At 41.1% G+C, this 18,450-nt stretch overlaps 1 protein-coding gene across 1 annotated transcript in view; it reads right to left on the reverse strand.

The window, feature by feature from the left end:
* Positions 1-242: 242 nt before the first annotated feature.
* MTTP (microsomal triglyceride transfer protein) overlaps positions 243-18,450 on the reverse strand; it is a 29,558-nt gene continuing 11,350 nt past the window's right edge. Inside the window, exons 6-18 of the mRNA XM_009483361.2 lie at positions 17,677-17,816; positions 16,686-16,836; positions 13,098-13,255; positions 12,038-12,206; positions 11,345-11,452; positions 10,150-10,359; positions 8,838-9,049; positions 8,102-8,199; positions 7,879-8,000; positions 6,869-7,096; positions 1,946-2,070; positions 1,448-1,618; positions 243-411 (exon numbers count right to left, since the gene is read on the reverse strand). Coding sequence (XP_009481636.1) covers positions 243-411; positions 1,448-1,618; positions 1,946-2,070; positions 6,869-7,096; positions 7,879-8,000; positions 8,102-8,199; positions 8,838-9,049; positions 10,150-10,359; positions 11,345-11,452; positions 12,038-12,206; positions 13,098-13,255; positions 16,686-16,836; positions 17,677-17,816 — 2,061 coding nt within the window. The remainder of the gene's footprint in view (positions 412-1,447; positions 1,619-1,945; positions 2,071-6,868; positions 7,097-7,878; positions 8,001-8,101; positions 8,200-8,837; positions 9,050-10,149; positions 10,360-11,344; positions 11,453-12,037; positions 12,207-13,097; positions 13,256-16,685; positions 16,837-17,676; positions 17,817-18,450) is intronic.

Genomic DNA, 18,450 nt, shown 5'->3' on the forward strand with positions numbered 1-18,450 from the left:
AATACTAACAAACTGGTTGTTATTTGCCTTAGCTTTTTTTTTTTTACAAAAGTCTTAAATATAGGTTAATATGTAAACACTGTGCACGCACTGAGAGCTTGATCCTGGCCTGCTGAAATCAATGGCAAATTTCCCATTAACTGCAGTAGTGCGAAATCAAGCTCCAAGTTAGTACGGTACGTACAAGCCTAAGTCATTGAGGGAGCCATGGATTCAGGAAAGCAAAAGCTCAGGTGCTCATTTCAAAACCAGTTGCTGGAGGAATCAGACTTTGCACCGAAAACCTTCCTGCACATGTTGGAGTTTTCTTGATGGAGAGGGTATTCATTACCCGCCAACAGTTCTGCTTTCCCTCTCCTTGCAGTGTATCGTCTCCCAGATGGTAGACTTTCATACTTAGTCACGTAACGCCTGTAGAGACACAACATGGTGGTCTGGCATGAGCAAATTTGGGCAAAATCTGTACCCTGTAGGTGTGGCTAGAGATAAACACTTTACACACAGACAAGATTACACTTCCACAATGTGTAGGTATAATCAAAAGACATTTTAGTATCTGCAGAATAACAGATACTGTTTTCTTAGGATTTCCTGGAGATCCTTTAGTTCTTTAATTCCTCTCAGGCTTACTATCTTTTGGATCAGAAAAGCCTGAATGGAAATCTGGCACAGGCTCTGCAAATGTTATTGCCCTTAGGTCTTAGCAAATAGGGATTAGGAGGGAATAGTAAACCCAGCTTCTCACATGACAATGCAAGTACTACTCTTTGGCTACCGGAAAGCATCTTTTTTACCTTATTGCACAGTTGTTTAGCTTTCAGGAAAGTTGGTGCCTTAATAAAATATGATAGAACATGACAGTTGCAAGAGCTTAACACACAAAAGGTACACAAGTACAGGTGTATATATATATATACACACAAGGTATATATAGGTATATATATACACACACAAGGTATATACAGGTGTGTGTATATATATATATATACAAGGTACTTTTGTTGACACTAGTAAATAGCAGATGATGAAGAAAACTTTCCACTTCAGCTAGTTTATGGCTACGCACTTCCTCTCTCAACAGCATGATAGAGAACTACTGCCGGCAAAGTTTCAGGTCACCATCAGAACTGATTGTATGCGAGGGGACCAGTGTCCTGACACTTCAGTTAGTTTACTTGCAAAACCAAATCAGAAAATTGGACTGAAGTGCACATTCAGAGCAAGTTGTGATCTTCAAAAAGGTCCTTTCTGAACCTCAGGGGTGAGGGACTGGGAAGAATGGGTTAGCACAGAGGTCAGTGTGTGTAACAGCCTACACTGCACCTGATTGTGTTGGGCTGAAATTTGGCCTCTGTTCTTAATCTCTCGTGGCTGTGAACACCAAAAGTTCCAGATTCAACAGCTGGCTGGAAGGATGCCTTAGAATTTGTGTGGTCTTTGATCTTACCTGAATGGAGACTCGACTCTGTCCATCTGCATACAGACTAAAAATGGGTACTGTGAAAACTGCACCGTGGAGATGAAGTCTAATGCCGTTTCTACTTCCAAAGTGGTTTCCATACCAGTTTTTATAAAGAAGGAATCCACCTCGGTGTTACCAGCTATAAACATGGCTACCCTGCAAATAAATTCAGGCATTACAATTAATTCAAAACACATTAAGAAAGAGGAAATTAAATTGCAAACAGTCCTACCATCCATACATAAAAACTGCCCTCAAAGGAGCCTGTTCTTCAGGTAAAGGTATACAAATTCAGATGAGACCAGTGGGAACTGGTATTACCCAGGTGGAAAGGAATAGAGAAGTACAAATGTTCTCCCGTGCACATAACTGTTATTTAACTCATCTGCAAGGTCTTTTATATTTAAATTCTTCTCATTGGGACTACCAGGGCTCAGGAGCCTGAGCTCTCTACAGCTATAGCACGCGCTGGGAGTATCTCACCGGTTCTTGATGTTGGTTTTGGATTCCCTGTACCACAGGCTGAACTCCATCCCTCCCGAGATGTCGATGGCCAGGCCGCCCAGGAACTCCATGCTGGCCCTCGGCCCGGACTGCAGCTGAATCTCCTAGAGCCATCAGAAAGCACAGGTAACCCCCCCGTTACTGACTGCAGACCTCAGTGGTTTCCTTACTCCCTTTTGTACTGCGATCATGCCACTTGTCATTTGGCAGGAAGAAAAAGGAAAAGAGGGCTTTTCTGAAAGGGTGGACAAAACACCTCTGATGTGCCTCGCTCCCTAGAAAATGGGATGAAGCTAAGGCGAGGTGCCTTGCATCCTTCCCCTCCCCCCTGTCTGCCAGCTGGCATCATTTCTGCAAGGAGCATCACGGCAAGGAGTATCACGGCCTCTGTCTCCAAGAGCTACCACACAAGCCTCACGGAGGCTCTGCTGGCAGTCCAGCTAAGTCAGATTAAACTCCTCGCTGGAGCCCCAGCAACGGCGAGTGCAGTGTGAGTTCTTCAGCACGCCCGAAGGCAGCCGCGTACTGGCAATAGGCTGCAAAGTGCTGCAAGCAGTCGGGCAGTATGTAGTGGCTCTGAACCCACCGTATGGCAGGAATTATGTCTTCAGTGGCTGGGTGGCCAAACCCATAAGCTAACGCACCTTAACTGCCACTGTGAATCTGCATTTAATGCATTTTCCATCAACCACCAAGTGTGCTCATGGATTCTTGAAACCTCTGCGGCTGGACTGGAAACGCATCCCATGGAGTCCGTTTCGGAAGTGATAATAGAGCTCAGGGTCATGGCAGCTCATTACTTTTAAGTTTTGATACACAGCCAAGATTTTAAGGTTCACACAGCTTGGCAATCTAACTCACTTTATATAGTTGCCCTGCTTCCCTAAGAACTAGTGGATTAATTCACTGTTCTAAAAGAACCATTCATTTGGGAAAAGTTTATTTTGATCATGTCCCTCACATACAGGACACTTCCTCCTCTCTCCCAGCTGGTTTTCTCCCTCCTCTGGGGTTTCTGTGCCTGTGGTATTCTCAGCACCTGTAATGCTGCAGGCATTTGTAGGACATGTGAATAGCCAATTTCCTCCCCCTTTTTGATGTCCAGTCTCTCTTCTTTTCAGTAGCCCAGTGATTCCAGCTAATGCTGTCCCAGGATTTAAGAAATAAGCAAGCAGAGACAGCCTGGCTTCCTAATCCCTACAGCAAGGAGCAACATTGGGGAGGTTTTATTCACAGCATTAAAATTTTCCTGCCGTGATCGAGGACTTGGATAATTAAGGTGGCTGTATACGGTTACTTCACCTTTTAGGGTAAATAAACAATCTCTGACAATCTCCTTGGCAGAACCAACTTGGCAGTCAGTTGCTGCTGAAGTGGGCTTGAGATTTAATGTAAGAATGCTGTGGGCTGGCTGTGGCTTATAAATCCAGCACGCTGCCAGCAAGTGTGGTCATATTGTACTCTGATTTCTTCTTTTCACCCAAGTAAAAATCATGGGTTGTAATTGTGGTCTTTCTGAAACCAGAGGGAGTTTTTCTACTGACTGCGATGGGGCAAGGAATACTTTCCTTGCGGTCTGTTTAGGTGTGGAGATAAAGCTTGTTTTACTTTGCTTTTCATTGGGACTGTATTGGTGGGTAGCTGTTAATGAGCAAGGAGGTAACAGTATACATTCTGGCAGAGATATGTACACACAACCAGAGGAGCTGATATTTTTAGATGCATTGTCAAACTGCACCTAATAATATTAGAGTAGGCTTGGTTTGCAATGGCTGCACAGTTTAAGGCTTTAAAGGCTACCTAGAATTAAGTCAGGTTTGTCACTGAAACCAGCAGAGAAACTAAGGAGCACTTGTCTTTTGTTTTACTAGCTCATCTGTCTCCTTATTTAGAGCTCAGTCCTGTCCTTCGCCTCGTGCAAATCCAATCCAGGCTGATAGGAGGTGTAAATCACAGGGACCCAGCCTCCTCAGAAGCAGTATTTTCCTTTCCCTTTCTATTTTAAGCTTTGTATGTCATTTGCAGTGGAAAATGTGATCCAAAAGATCAGAATCAGTAGTTTTTTACTGTTTAAAACGCTGAACCGTGCTATGCTTCAATAAAAAAAGTTTCTTTATGTACTGCACTGACAGTGCTACTGTAATGCAATGCAGAGACGGCTGAAACAGACACTTCTTTGGGAACTGGCTCTCTTCCACTGGGTTCTGGCTTTCAAATGGTCTCTCTGAACTATTAATACAGTATTTAATTTCTCTGTGCTTCTGGCAGGTGCGTTGCCTAGGAGAAATATTAACACTACTGAACTTTAATGCAGGTGACTTAGGAGTCTCAAAAACAGTTTTATGAGAGCTGTTTATTTTATAGAGGGAATTATAACTCCTGGACAGTTATTCTTAGCCCTCAAACAACACTGTGAGAACTGGCAATAGCTGTAAAATACACTCTGATTTCAGTTTGTGGAGTTACGTGAGAAAAGATGTTATAGATGGTGGGCGGGAGTGTAAGCTTTAGAAGCAATATTGTTAACTTGGAAATCACCTCTCCAAAATGTGCCTATTGCGATTACTGCAGTTGTGAAGTTAATGAAATGAAGCTGTTTTCCAGGAGGGGAGTTATATGGTAGATTTGACAGCACTTTGAGTACAACTCAGTTTTGGTCTTTCTGTGAAAAATGATCCTTAGAAACAGCAATAGGGAGCAGAACTTTTCTAATGTTTAAAAGTCACTTTTCTCAAAATAAGGCTGCACCAATGCAAAAATTGCAACCCAAATACTACATAAGTTCTTTTCTGACAATTCACCTGCCTCATTTTTAAGTTCCAGTCTTGGCTTCCAAGCCATCCTCTTGATGGTGGATCTCAACTGTGCTGTCTGTATCTTATGTTTGTTTTTCACCTGTTCTGAAATCACACTGTGGCCAGCTGTGGCACACTGAATTTTGGTAACATAGGACGAGCACTGTTTCCCATGCCTGGTTTTCTTCTTTGAAAGAAGATAAACCCACATTTGTCTTGGTTGTCTACAGTATGACTTTGTAAAGGGGCTTATGTTCTGGGCAAGCTCTGTCCATGCTGGCCAGGGAAAGTGGAGGGTAGTGCTCAACTATCAGGCAGCTAATTATGGCTCCCTTGCACTGTTTTTCCTCAGTTCCAGTGTTACACCATTCACCCTTCCATTCTGACAGTGTTTTCTGGTACAGCTGTAACCACAGTTCAAGAACTTGACAGGTGAAAGCATTTCTAATGAAGCTTAACTGGGTTATGTGGAAGTGCCCGAACTGTGTTGATGTTGCTGTTGACCTGGAACACAGCTGTAAAACCATTCTTAGAAAGATGTGCTGTGTTTAAAACACAGCTCAGCTTGAAGCTGTGTTCAACAGTGCTTTAAACAATTTTTGCCTTTGTGGGATGTAGAGGTAAGAACAAGTGCTTTTTTGGTTGTGAACACACATTTTTGGTTGTGTCTGCTGCTTGACTCCCAAAGAGCTTAGGCAACTGTGCTAGTAGCAACCCATGAGAGGAAGCAGGGTGGGATCCCATCTCACCACACTGCTGCCCAGGCTTCCAGAGAGTCAACCCAAAATGTTACACCCTGATATTGATCAAAATGGCACACAGTCCCAGCCCTGGTGCGCCCCAGACTTTTGTGAGGTTCTCCAAAGGCGAGGAGTGGAGAATCTGCTCACTGGCAGAGATATCGGGGTGCCCAGCCAGCTGATTCAGGCCAGGGTATGTATGGAGCTTGGTGCATGCACAGCAGTGGGAAATATTTAGTTCTGTAAACACCATGCTCGTATGCTCAGGACTGGATATGATTATCTTTCTCACCTCTGCAGTCTGTTTGTTAAATAGGTCATGGTAAAGTTTTTGCCCATAATCTGCGTGTGAACTGTAAAGCATTGTTGGAATGAGCTTTAGTTTGCCAATTTGTGCACTACATGGGAAGCCCTCTAGACTTATAATACCGTTATAAAGGGGCTGAGCTGGGTTCAGGATGGGGACAGCTGTCATGCAGGGGGTGTTTCTGTGTAATTTTGATCAGAGTGGATTTTCTCATCATCTGCTTTTGGCATTTTCTTTTGCCAAGAATTAAAGGGGAAAAGTAAAAAGTAAAGTTCGAGCCTGCAGATGTTTCATGAGCTGAGTGCTGCTGTTAAATCCACATGTTCTAAGGAGATCCCTGCTTGGGAAGAACAAAAATATCAAACCAAATGCTGGCCCTGCACTTTCAGAGAGATGTCTGATTTTTAGTCCTCCAATAATAAATTATTGTAGCCGGTTGGTTATATTTGTATATGAGTCTATATTTAAGCATAAAATTAACAGACCATTTGGGGTGACAGTTGCATAAAAACTGTGTAATCCTCATTTTAATTCCTGGTTTTGCCTAGCAATAAGCATTTGAAATTTGGACCTCTTAGCATTGTTCTTTGAAGGTTAGTTATCTGGGAAAGTTTGAGTAGCAGCGATTCCTTCATTCAGTACCTGACAGTTAATGCCTAATGGACTTCAGGTCTCTGGACAGCTTGTGAAGAGGAAAATGCAGGTGGTCACATGGGACAATACTGTATTACAAGAAACTGTGGGAGGGGAGGCCATAGCTGCTAGCAATATGAGTCTTCTACAGGAAACTCAGTTGGATTTGCCTTTATTCAGTGTTACTTTGTTTTCTAGAATGATATGTGTTCTCACCTTCATTCTAGGTTGCTTTTCATGTAATTTCATTCTGTTGCTTAATACCTGTGACTTTTCTATTGCTCCCATAGTAAGAGAAGCCTAGGTAACAATCAGTTTTATCAGCATTGAAAAGAGAGAAAATAAGATGTCCTACAATAACAGTGTGGGGGAGGGAGCATCTGTGCATAAGAGACAGAAAAAGAAGCAAACAGTGTGCTATTAGTACCTGTGAGTAATCTGTCAGGAGGATAAGTCCTTTCACCACGTTAATGGGATCTCCAGTTGCTGAGAACATTTTGGACATTAAATCACTGTACCCTTGGAAAAATGTAACTGGCCTGAGTTGGACATCAAACAGAATGGCTGACATGCCAGCAAAGGAGTCCAGGTTTTCTTCGCCTTCATCAGGAGTTGCAGCTATTATGGACTCTAGACCTTGAGCTTCAATCACCACCTAAGAAGCAATAGTGATACAGAATCAATGGAAAAACTCTGCCTGACCCAGGCTGTTAAAAACCCTACACATTTTCTTAATGCTTTAGAGCCTAACTCTGATTTATGTAGTTGTAGATGAAAAAGTATGAGGTTAAGACTTAAGGGAACTAGGTAGAGCAGCTAGAAAAATGGAAAATAAATAATCTCACAGCATGTTTTTTCCCTTCAGATGCAGGCAGAATTTGCCCACATGCAGCTCAGAATCCTGAGCCTACTTTTCTTTCAAATTAATTTTCCTTTATTCATATGATTATTTTCCACAGACATTTGGGAAGAAAACCCAAAGATGTTCCACTGCATAATCTTTGTCCTGCAGAAATTTAGGAGGATTATAATATTGAAGATAGTTGCCAACATTAAGAAAAGGCCAAAACAGAGGCATCTCATTTAAATCTCTTTGATTCGTACATTTGATCTACTCCTTGTATTTCCACTTTATGTTATACCCGAAACACAGGACTTGATTTTACAAACTTGCAAACCTTTTACTGATTATATCAGACAAACAGTATAGGCTTTAACCAGAGACAGAACTTGATATATGATACAGAACGCAATACCTGTCTTTTAGTTAGGGCAAACATGTGCCTCATTGGTTGTGGTGCGTTTCTTTTTCCCCTGTTACTGTTCTCTGCCCTGTGCAGCAAACCTTATGGTCTTAAGCATTAGCTGAATTGATTTAGAAGCTATAAGAAGAGGACCACATACAGGCTTAGTTTTTATGTACAATGTGGCAGTTACCTGGCTGGCATGAAGTTCAGCATTTCTATCGAAAACATGGATGTTCATGTTACTTCGCCTTAAAATGCCAGAGCCTGAATAGAGGATGTCAAGGCTGTATGTGGATGATATATCAGGACCACCTTAATTAAAAAAGAAAGAAGGTACCTGTGACTAAACTAGTGGATTAATCAAATGTTTGGGAATACAAACAGGGATGAAAGGCAGTTTCATGGTTACATACGTGTGATATAGCCCGAGTAGGCAGAGGAAGAGCCCATCTTGGAGAAGCGATCATAGTTATGAGCACGCATGTCCTTCAGAACTTGCCGAACTGTTTTACTGTGGTATTTCAAAACAAACAAACAAACAAAAACACAGAGACACAAAAATGTTACAGTACCGAATGTATTACTGTTCTGCAGAAATACCAAATTTGAGAGAGGGTGAATTTCCCAGTAGGAAAGAAGGTCTTCACAACCCTCACATTTTCCTACTAAAAATCTGCCCTAACCCAGAGCCTCTTTTCCAATTTCAGCTACTCCCTGCAGTCATAGGTAGAAAGGCAAGCAAAGGTCTTGCTTGAAAATTAATGGTGTTGAGAAGAAGAGATATTTTGATTATCTTCATTCTAGTGCTGTGATGTTTAAAATCCTTCTGGTTCACTGGTTCTTAAAATATAAAAGCAAGAGCCCCACTGAGAGAATTAAGACCAACAGATGACATTTCTTACAGTAATGCAAGTTAGATGCCTTATTCTTATTTGTACCTCTGAAAATGTGAATAGCTATTAAAAGAATGTCATTAAAATGCAGAGATTTATTCTGAAATATCGATATTTAAAAGTGACACAAAAATCAGGCGTCCTTTTATACTCTTCTTAAATTTTACAGTAGTAATTCATGAGAACCTGTGTGTTCTTTGGGTTTCTGCAAAGAAGTAAGGATGAACTGTAATTATTTATACTGAACTTAATGTACCTTGAAGGCATTTCAAAGTGAAGTATATCTTGGATCATGGAGAGCATGTACTTGTTCATTTCCAGAGGCAGTTCACCAATGGAGAGCAGGATGTTTTTCACTTCCATGTAGGATGGGTTACTGTTTAAGATGACAGCAGCTGCAGTGGTTCGCACTGTCTTTTCGTGGACTTTACGATTCTGGTGGTATATCCTGTTCATTGTTTCCTTCACCTGGTCAGGAGACAGGTTATTCAGTCAGTGCTCACACAGATGACTGGGCAAAGTACAGATTGGAATCTCGTTTATAATATCAGCTTAAGCTAGCCCCATAGCTAAGGCTAATACATAGGGATATATTTTCAGCACCCTGTTTTTCATGGTCCTTTTGGAATGTACAAGACATGTATAGCTCAGTGACCACATGGGCAAGTGGGGCATCTGTTATGTTCTCTCAGCCACAGTCCAAATACAGCCTTCCACACTGATTTTCACAGTGGGGCTGTGAAGGAGTAGGAACACTAAGATCAAAATACTGTGGCAGTGGTAAGATCAAGAGAGAGATTTCCTTGACTGATAAAGGAATATGTACTTTAAAATAATCAAGAATCTTGCAATTTTAATTTTCTATATAGTGCCTGTGGTGGCCTCGTGTCCCCAAGAAGGTTGTGACACATCTTCTTTACAGATAAGTCCATGGAGAGCCATGTAGCCCCACTGACAGAACGGCCTCTGGCATGTTCACTGCAGAGCAGCAATGTTCATTGCAGAGCAGCACCCTGACAACCTGTCACGGCTGCCAGCAGTAGGTATGAAATGGGATGCAGGGTAATGCAGCAGAGGCAGGTCCTCACATTCTGCTATTTTGTATGTCTTCTCTTACTCTTGGAGGCCACAAGGTAAGATGCAGCTGTTTTACCCTTCTCTTAGTTCGTGCATTCTCCCTGGCTACGTGAAAGCACAAGAAAGAACAGGGGTTGTGCAGGTCCCCAAGCATTCCTAACGTCTCCTGTACACCACAGTGAAAGCGGTGCTCTTGCGAAGGGAGCCTGGTTTTTCCCTGCAGACTGCCTGCCACCTTCAATGGATATGTGTGACTCTGGCACCAAAGGCTGACTAACACTGGCAGACCGGGAGCTGGGATTTGGCAAGCAGGAATGTGTAGAGTTTTCTGGCTGGAACTGAAGTGTGTATAATGATTTCCTAGAGGTAAAAAACCCCATACATGGGGCATCTTTAAAAAGAGTGGGACTGACAGATGAACTCTGTTCATTTATACTTTATGTTTAAAACAGTCTCTTGCACTTCTTTTCTTGGGCAGTATATTTTCCTACCTCTTTGGTGAGAAAAGAAGGATCATATCTCTGTATGGCAGTGGCAGCAACATTGCTGATGGGGCCTTCTGACTCGGCGTACTTCAGAAGCAGTGGAATTGCTTCGGGAAGGAGTGCGTTCTTCAGTGCCAGCAGGTACATCCTCACATTGTCATCTTTCTTAGCCTTCTCCAGTCTACTTAGAATCAGCCTTTTGGCTTCCACAACAGCCTAAAGAAATCCAACAGCATGTTTAAATGGTGACCATAAACCTACCTTTTTCCTTCACAGAAGTAGGTGGGGCAGGGCTGGGCTCTAGCATGTTTTTGTTTCAAAGCATCGTTGCACAGGGTTAGCAAAGATGTAATTTGTAAACTCTATGTCGATGGCTTCCTTCAAGCATAACCAAAGTGGCTGTAGCCACAGTGGCACCTGGTCCATAGATTTATCATATGCTAGCTGCTCCTGCCCTGATTCAGGGACTTCACAGGTCTTACTTATAGGCCCACATGTCCCCACAAAAAAAGACAAGGGAAGTGTTCTTTAGTGCTTCATAACATAATGTTATGAGTGCTTAACAATTAACAGGGTAAGGAAAAAGGGATTCCTAAGGACCACTCAAGTGCTCTGTGTCTTTTCAGCAGCGCGCTGCAATCCCGAACAGCACAGATCCAGAAGGCTGCAGTGCCTCATCCGATCATCCTCATCCTCTATCACCAGCACCTACTCAGCCCATGGTCAAGGTGACAGCCTTCCTCCTGGGTTGTTCTATGCATGTTTGGGTCAGAGTTGAGCACTTGAACCAATGAATTTTCTTCACAGAGCTGAAATAACCTAAGGTGATTGCAGATATTAAATAGGTCCTGAGTTTGCCAGTGTTTCTCTGAGGACTTGCAAAGCTTTTGGACAAGTGAGCAAAAGTACTGCTTCTGCTGACAGACTAGGCAGTGAGAAAAAGTTCTGTCAAACAAGGACTAACTGGGAGAAATCCACAGAAATGGGAAGAGACCAGATTAAAGCCTAAAGCTGACAAAGTAGATGTTAATAACCCCTCCCACCACCACCTCTCTCTAGCAAACATAGGAGTTTATGGGCTTATTAAAACAGGGGGTAATATACTTCCTGTGTCTCTCATGCTCTCCCAGTAACATCAGCAGGGATTATTCACATATATTGCAGACCAGAATCTGGCCAGCAGTGAACAGCAAATACTCACGGGAAGCTTGCAGCCTTCTCTGTCACACAGCTTTCTGATGAGTGCTCCCATGACAATGACAAGAGTTTCTTTGATTTCTTCATTTGCGATATCACCCTTGAACTTAGCCTGTTATGCAAAAGCAATGTTGTTAGTCTCTCTGTCTAAATATGATGAACCACAGTCTGTAGTGCGCTGAATACCCTCCCTCATTTCCTGTGAACATTAGCACAATGCGAAGGCAGTGATGACCACAATGGCCTGGGCTCAGGCTGAGCAGAGCACTGCTTATCATTACATATAATAACTGACTGCCATTTCCCCTTGAGTTACATTCAGTGTCTCAAATAGTAGATTCATTTTGAAGCTATGTTTACAAAAGAAAAAAAAAAAGACTATTAAATGGTTACAGGACTTTGATAAGGCAACAATCAAACAACCCTCAAACTGTTTTGCTAACATTCAGACTTATGTTTGTTTTTCAAGTAGTAGATATTGATAACATGTTACAAAGTAAATAGACTTTCAGTCTGAACCTGTGAATTTTTGTTGTTTCCAGGCTATATGTTACTGGCACACTTAAAGGAAACCCTGGAAGGGATAAAGAAAGGAAAATTGGAAACAGCAACAGTCGTTTCTTCTTCCCTTCCCCTTTGACAGGGATGAGGCTTAAGAGTATTAACTCTGTTGTATTTGTTTTGTCCTTTGACTTACAGTTAAAGATTTCAGGAGCATTTCACTGGGGTGAGAAGCAAATCCACAGGCATACAGGAATCGTTCCTGCAGGGTAGAAGTGCTTGCATCCTTAAAGTCAAGAAACTCCAGTATGGCCTCCAGCGATGCTGGGGTCTGAGCAGAGGTTACGGCATCTACTACCTGCGGACTACAAAGAAGTGGAAATGAACACATCATTGTAATGAGCTAGAAAATACTGAAAAGACTTTGTTGCATATAGAAAAAAAGCTAATGTCCTGAAATATCTCTTCATTGCAGGTAAGAGACAGAATTTTTTGCTCTTGTTGGAAAAAACTGTGTCCCTGAATTCTTCCACCTCAAAATGGTAGATGAACTGCAGAAATTATTCATATCCATGGATAATAATATTTGAATTTATGCAAATATAGGATCAAAAAAGTATTAAAACCCCATAACTATCCAGAGTGTCTTAAAGTTCAGGACAAGGTTGTAAATGGAAAAAAGTGTTTTATTTCTACATACAAAATGGCAACTACAGAACAGGCTTCTATGCTGCCTGAGTTACTCTCAGGTTTATCTCTATTGTTAACAACTGCTATAATTTGTCTGAAAGTTCCTGACTGTATGGCAGGACTCAAAAATGCTTTCCAACTCCCAAGTCTAGGTGCACACGCTGTTCATGCCCAAACTCTAATATTAGGACAATATCCAGGGATGAACTATCCCCTTCTTTGCTGTATTTCTGTTTGAAGGAAAATGGGCAAGTCAAGAACAAGTTATAGAATGTTTCAAAACAAGCAGTTTGGATCAGAACCTTTGGGTAAGCTACAAAGCATGTTTGCCTTGCATTGTAGATACAATCTTGGTGGCTGAACAGTGTGCTGCAAATATATTGTACTACAAAACCAAACATGGCTTTAAAAAAAAAAAAAAAAATCCTTTTCCTATAGATAGTACTGAATACTGGGTTTGCATTGCTAGGACATCACCAGTAGAACTGAATTTGTTTGCATGCAATTTTCCCTTCTGCAGTTTTAAGTAACTTAAACATTCTGAAAGCTTGTTCATTATGACTTACAGAAGTTCTTTATTTTCACTTCTAATAATCTGCAGTATCTCCTCTTTTGTAGCTTTTCTGATGTTCTGAATGAAGGACAAAAAGCTTCTTGCTGCTTCAGCTTTGGAAAGTTTTTCAGGATACATATGTTCTCTGATGCTCTTCCAGTGTTCAGAAAGCTGTAAAATAATGCACAGTATGTCAAACCTCTCAGATCGTGGTTTCAGTTCTCAAAATCAGGCTTACTAAATGCAGATATGTGAGCAAGTAATTGCTCAAATTAGGTGAAATCAAATAGACTGCTGATTATTTAGCTAAGTATTACTTAATTTATTATAACCCGGCACAAGTATCTTTGAAATGTTTCTATAGCTGTCTCTCTTCCAGCACTTTAGTATTTTCCTAATAATGTACATTGCCTTAAATGCAATCTATTTTGGAACAAAACATCATTATTTAGACTGTAACTGGAATAAAATTAATTATCTCTCTTGCGAATTTACTGCACTTTCTGGTAAATGCAGTGTCTGCCTTCTGTTCTCATTTTCTCCCAAGTAATTTTTTTTAAGTGGAAGATGCACAATCCCCAGTTCACAAGTTAATAATATTTTCTTAGAAGATGGTAATTTTGTAACTGGTTTGTGTGGAACAGGAGTGAATGTCCCATGAGTAATTCCCGTTTCTTATTAATAAACCTGCATAAGATGGGGAAGGATTTGTGGTTATTGTACAGAATGATAGGTAGGATGGTATTAGAACAGGTATCAGCTTCTTCATATGTTGTTGCTGTATTTATTCCACACACCTCGGTTTTGACCTGAATGAGTCAACATGGTACCAAAGCACATATATCTGTCCTTCCAGATACACTCCCATAAGAAACTGGTGCAGGTATTTTGACCTTTCCTCTCTCACTTGCCTTTGCCTCTGTTATCTCAAATTATTGAGAACATTGCTTGGTGAAAACTCAGCTGTTCTTCGCAGCAGTGTTTACTGCAGTTTTCCTGAGTGGGAACTAACACTAGCACCCATTTGACCTTTACTAAAATACTTCCCCTCTTCATAGGTTTTGTATTAGGCAATAACACTTGAACCTGCCGGCAAATAGAAGTGTCATCTAGCAGTACAGAGTGCAACTTCCATCAACTGTAACAAACAATAATTAGGCAACAATGATTGAGACATAGGATATTTCCTGGGGATTAATGACCAGCTGGGAGGAGCTCATGTTCTGAGGCACAGGTGGGTCTGTTAACCTCAACTGGTGATTAGTGCTTAGCACCAAGGTCAGTATGGCTATTATAAGCTGAATTGGATAAACATATGGGGCACTTTCTATTCCCCCTGTTGAAGTTGCACCATAGCCTGGCAAAAAATCTCTAGCTTCATTAATCCTGTATTTTCTCCTGTGCAGAGCCCAGCTGTGTGGGCTGCTCTTAGTCATCTTAGCCCATACCTTAAAGACAAGCAAGGTGGGAGATGTGAGCTGGAGCCATCTCAAGCAAAAAGAGCGGAGACCAAGTCTTCCTCTTTGGGGGGTGCTCTAACAATTCAATTGCTACAAGGAGCAGCTGCTGTCGCCTGCAGTGACCATGACTTTAAAAACCAGCATTCCCAGTTGACTTTTGCAAGGGGCCTCGTTCTCCTGATGTGAATGTCAGGCAGTTTGGATTGAATACCTCAAGGATTCAGGCACAGATGCATGCATTTCCACATGGCAACTCAGCCAAGCTTGGACATGAATATCCGTCTCTCTGACAGAGAGATCAGACCAGAGCTCTTGTGGGCACTCTAGGAAAATTCAAGCCAAACCAAGAGGTCCTAAACTGAGCAGGAGTTGGTTTTGAATGTCAGTGCCTGGCAGCTGCTTTACCAACCTACAAAGGTTGGCTGCACAAGACAGAACAAAAGCACCTCAATTTCAGAATGGGCAAGCATCCGTTCCTGTAGGAACCATGAGCGTAAAAAAAATGTAAGAACCATGAGCTCTTCTGAAGAAAGCATGCTTTATGATGTCTAAACACAGAAATATAGGTCTAAATTTAAATGTAAATGTTGGCCATAACCTCACAGAAGCTAGTGCTACCATCTGTGAAGTGGGGATAGTAATGGTTATTCTACCAAATTCATAAAGACAGAGATAAGACCTGTTATGATTTAAAAAGGGTTTTGAAAACGTAAAACTTCAGGGCATACCATGTCAGCATGGCATTAATGTATACTATGATATATAAGTACCAAATGTTATGTTGCTGCTTTGGATACAGTGTTCTGTTTATAGACCCCATCTTTTCATAGCAGTTACTGTAAAATACAGTGAGAAAGCAGGACTTCATTCTCATCGTGCCATTAGGTTTATAATGACATAGCTCAGTCCCCAGGCAGTGCTCTGGAATTATACCCTATATTTGTTATCTTGGTCTGGAAATTATCTCTATAACTATTATGACAAACTTGGTTCCAAGTGACAAATTGGTCAGCACAAGCCCTGATGGTCAGAGTCACAGAAAAAGCACCTGTCCCTGCTCTGCTTAAGATCCCTTGATGTTCCGTGCTCAGAACTGCTCCAGCACGCATGCAGCATCAATTCCTTTTCATTTCCCACAACATATTTTTTTATCTTCTCTGCGGCTCAACAAGCATTAGACAAGATAAATTATTACAGTGCAACGCTACTTCCAAATAACTACAACAAGTTCCAATATAGTAAGGTATTTGTGCTATAAGGAGCGTCTCTGGAGGATTAAAATTATGTGTGCTGAATAGAAGCCTTATCTTGCTTATCAAAAACCAACAGACAATAATAATCTTTAAATTAATGTTCCCATTCACTGCTAAATTCATTCCACAATGGTAATAATGGCATTAAAGCTGTTTGCTAACAATCACTGTAGCAATTTATATTAGTTTATGATGAATAGCATCAGTAAAACGAAAGATGATGCATTTACAGTGCCAAGCTCTTAGTAGTCTTTAGATGTCTTCAATACAAAAAAACAACATTTTTTTTTTTCCAGGGAAAAAATGAGAACAGTATTGGACTTGCCAAGAATACTAAAGCCCTATTCTATATTTATAAAATACCTACAAAGTCTTTTAAATAACAGACTTCCTCCAGGGTCAGGCAGTAAGAAGAGGCTAGATATATTAACAACAAATGTTTAGCCTGCCTAAGGAATGGCTAACTACCTTTAATTTCTAGGAGCAGCTCAGCTCCTCCATGACAGAATTGTTTATAAACACTGGCCAACCATCTTAAAAGTAATTTCCCACTCCATTACCCAGAGGAAGTAAGCTCCTGCCAACTCAAGGTTGGCAAAGATGAGATAAAACAAAAGGGTGTCGTATTTTCTAGTGGTCTTGAGAAATACTGCACTCAATCTTTGAAAGAGAGCAAAAAGGTTGGTACTTTTAGAGGTAGATTTTAAAACACCCTTGTGTGGTGGAGCACCATTGCATCACTACTGTGCTCCCCACTCTGGGGCATATTTTATATTGATATGTTAGACCTCTCCTAGTGGGGTGCTTGGGCAGAAACTTCTTTCGCACTTTTTCTGCTCAGCTAACCGACCTGACGTTGGTCAGGTAAAGAAGCCTGTGTTTACTTACTGAAGGACACTTCTTGCATTCGGATTTGACCGGCTCTGCTACTAGTGGCACGGCAACGTAACTGGAGTCCAAGGTCTTGATAACACTGGCGACTTGCTTCCCAGCGATTAGTCCAGGGCCAGCTTGTGCTGACTTCAGTTCCAGTCTCTGCCTGTGCAGAATGAAGACACCGTTAGAGCTCAGCCATTAGAGCAGAAATGCAGAAATCACAGCAAGAGGAAACAAAAAAACCCTCCACAGACCAAAAATACAGAACACAGACTTATGAAGTCTCATTTTAAAATGTTCAGAACATAGCAAGTCTATGGCTTTTTTAAGGTAACTGATACCAGCAGAATTACTGCTAGAGGTATGTGGCATAAAATACCTAAATAATAGACTTTCTAAAGTATGGACTTATAGTACCTGGTAAACAGCCTTCAGTAACCATATACATTCTGAAATGTTTCATATATTTGTTCATAAGATCTGGAAAGTGAGATTATTGAATGTACATTTTTTAATATCATAATACTAAGGAGATGCCTGAATCATTTATCTTGTATGAGTATCTGTAAACTTTCAGTGTTTTGGAGTCTGGAGTCTAACACAGATCTAGGTTTCACTGTTGTTTACTTTCTATACAGCAGATTTTGTTTTCTATACTTCTGAACTTTCACATACTAGAAATGGAGATCCATTTGAAGTATTTCTTAAGAAATGAGAGGACACAGAAATGGAACACCTACAGAAGTAATGTGTTGCTTAAAATGTTTTGGCCAATTCCAGCTGTTTCCATTTAATTTCTTATGAATGTCATTATTTATTATTTGCAGTACAGTAGAGCCCTTAATCAAAGTTGGACTAGGTACCATACGGATACAAAAGAGACCTAAATCCTTACCTTGAGAGTTTAGAGCCTTAGATCTTGATGCTATAAGACATACACATATAATGTGACTTGAACCACTAGTCCTGCTACTATCAATGACAGTCAAATTGCCCAACTTACTTTGAAACTATTTTGGCACCTGTTTTTCGTCGGGAATTCAGGAGCAAAACATAATTTTCTTCTGCCTTAATGGATTTAATGAAACCATCTTCCAGCACATAAACTGTGGCAGATGTGGCTTTTGTACTGACATCTAAAATCTGAAAATAATTTAAAAATAAACCAGAAAAAGGGCTGATCAATAAACAACAGAATAGGAAAAGAGCTCACAGTTCCACATCAGGGCAAAACTCATAATGAAATAGAGCCAAAAGAGGAAGGTGCATGTGGGTTGGCACCATCTCAAGCTAAGCCTACAAGCCAGGATCTTCCAGGTTCTCAAGAATTCCTTCTGCAACAAGAAGTCACTGACTTCTGTACATGCGTTTCAAATTCAATACATACCAGAAAAAAAAAGAGGGGGGAGGATGGGACGAAGTTACGAGCAGGCTGTAACTGAGAAAATGCCTGGTACTACATTTAGTTAAAAACACACTTTAAGTAAGGTGAGAAGCTTTTCCAGGGAAACGTTTTGTAAATAAGATTATCATGTTCACATCTAGGAAGCAAAGCCAGCCACCCTCCTTGATCTGTTTGTAAACAAGATGAATTCTGTGGCAAGTGTGCAAATCAGGAACTCAGTCATAGTGTGTTAAGGCGGTTTATTAACAAAGCGCGTGCTACCTTTGTACTTCCCTAAGCTGAGAAAGGTCAGTTTCTGATGTGGAGAATCCCAGAGCCTTCAGCACGCGTCCAGCCTGCACTCAGCAGTAACCACTTAGAAAGGCATTCTCC

Source organism: Pelecanus crispus, chromosome 4 (genome assembly GCF_030463565.1).
Source record: "Pelecanus crispus isolate bPelCri1 chromosome 4, bPelCri1.pri, whole genome shotgun sequence".
Classification (NCBI taxonomy): Eukaryota; Metazoa; Chordata; class Aves; order Pelecaniformes; family Pelecanidae; genus Pelecanus; species Pelecanus crispus.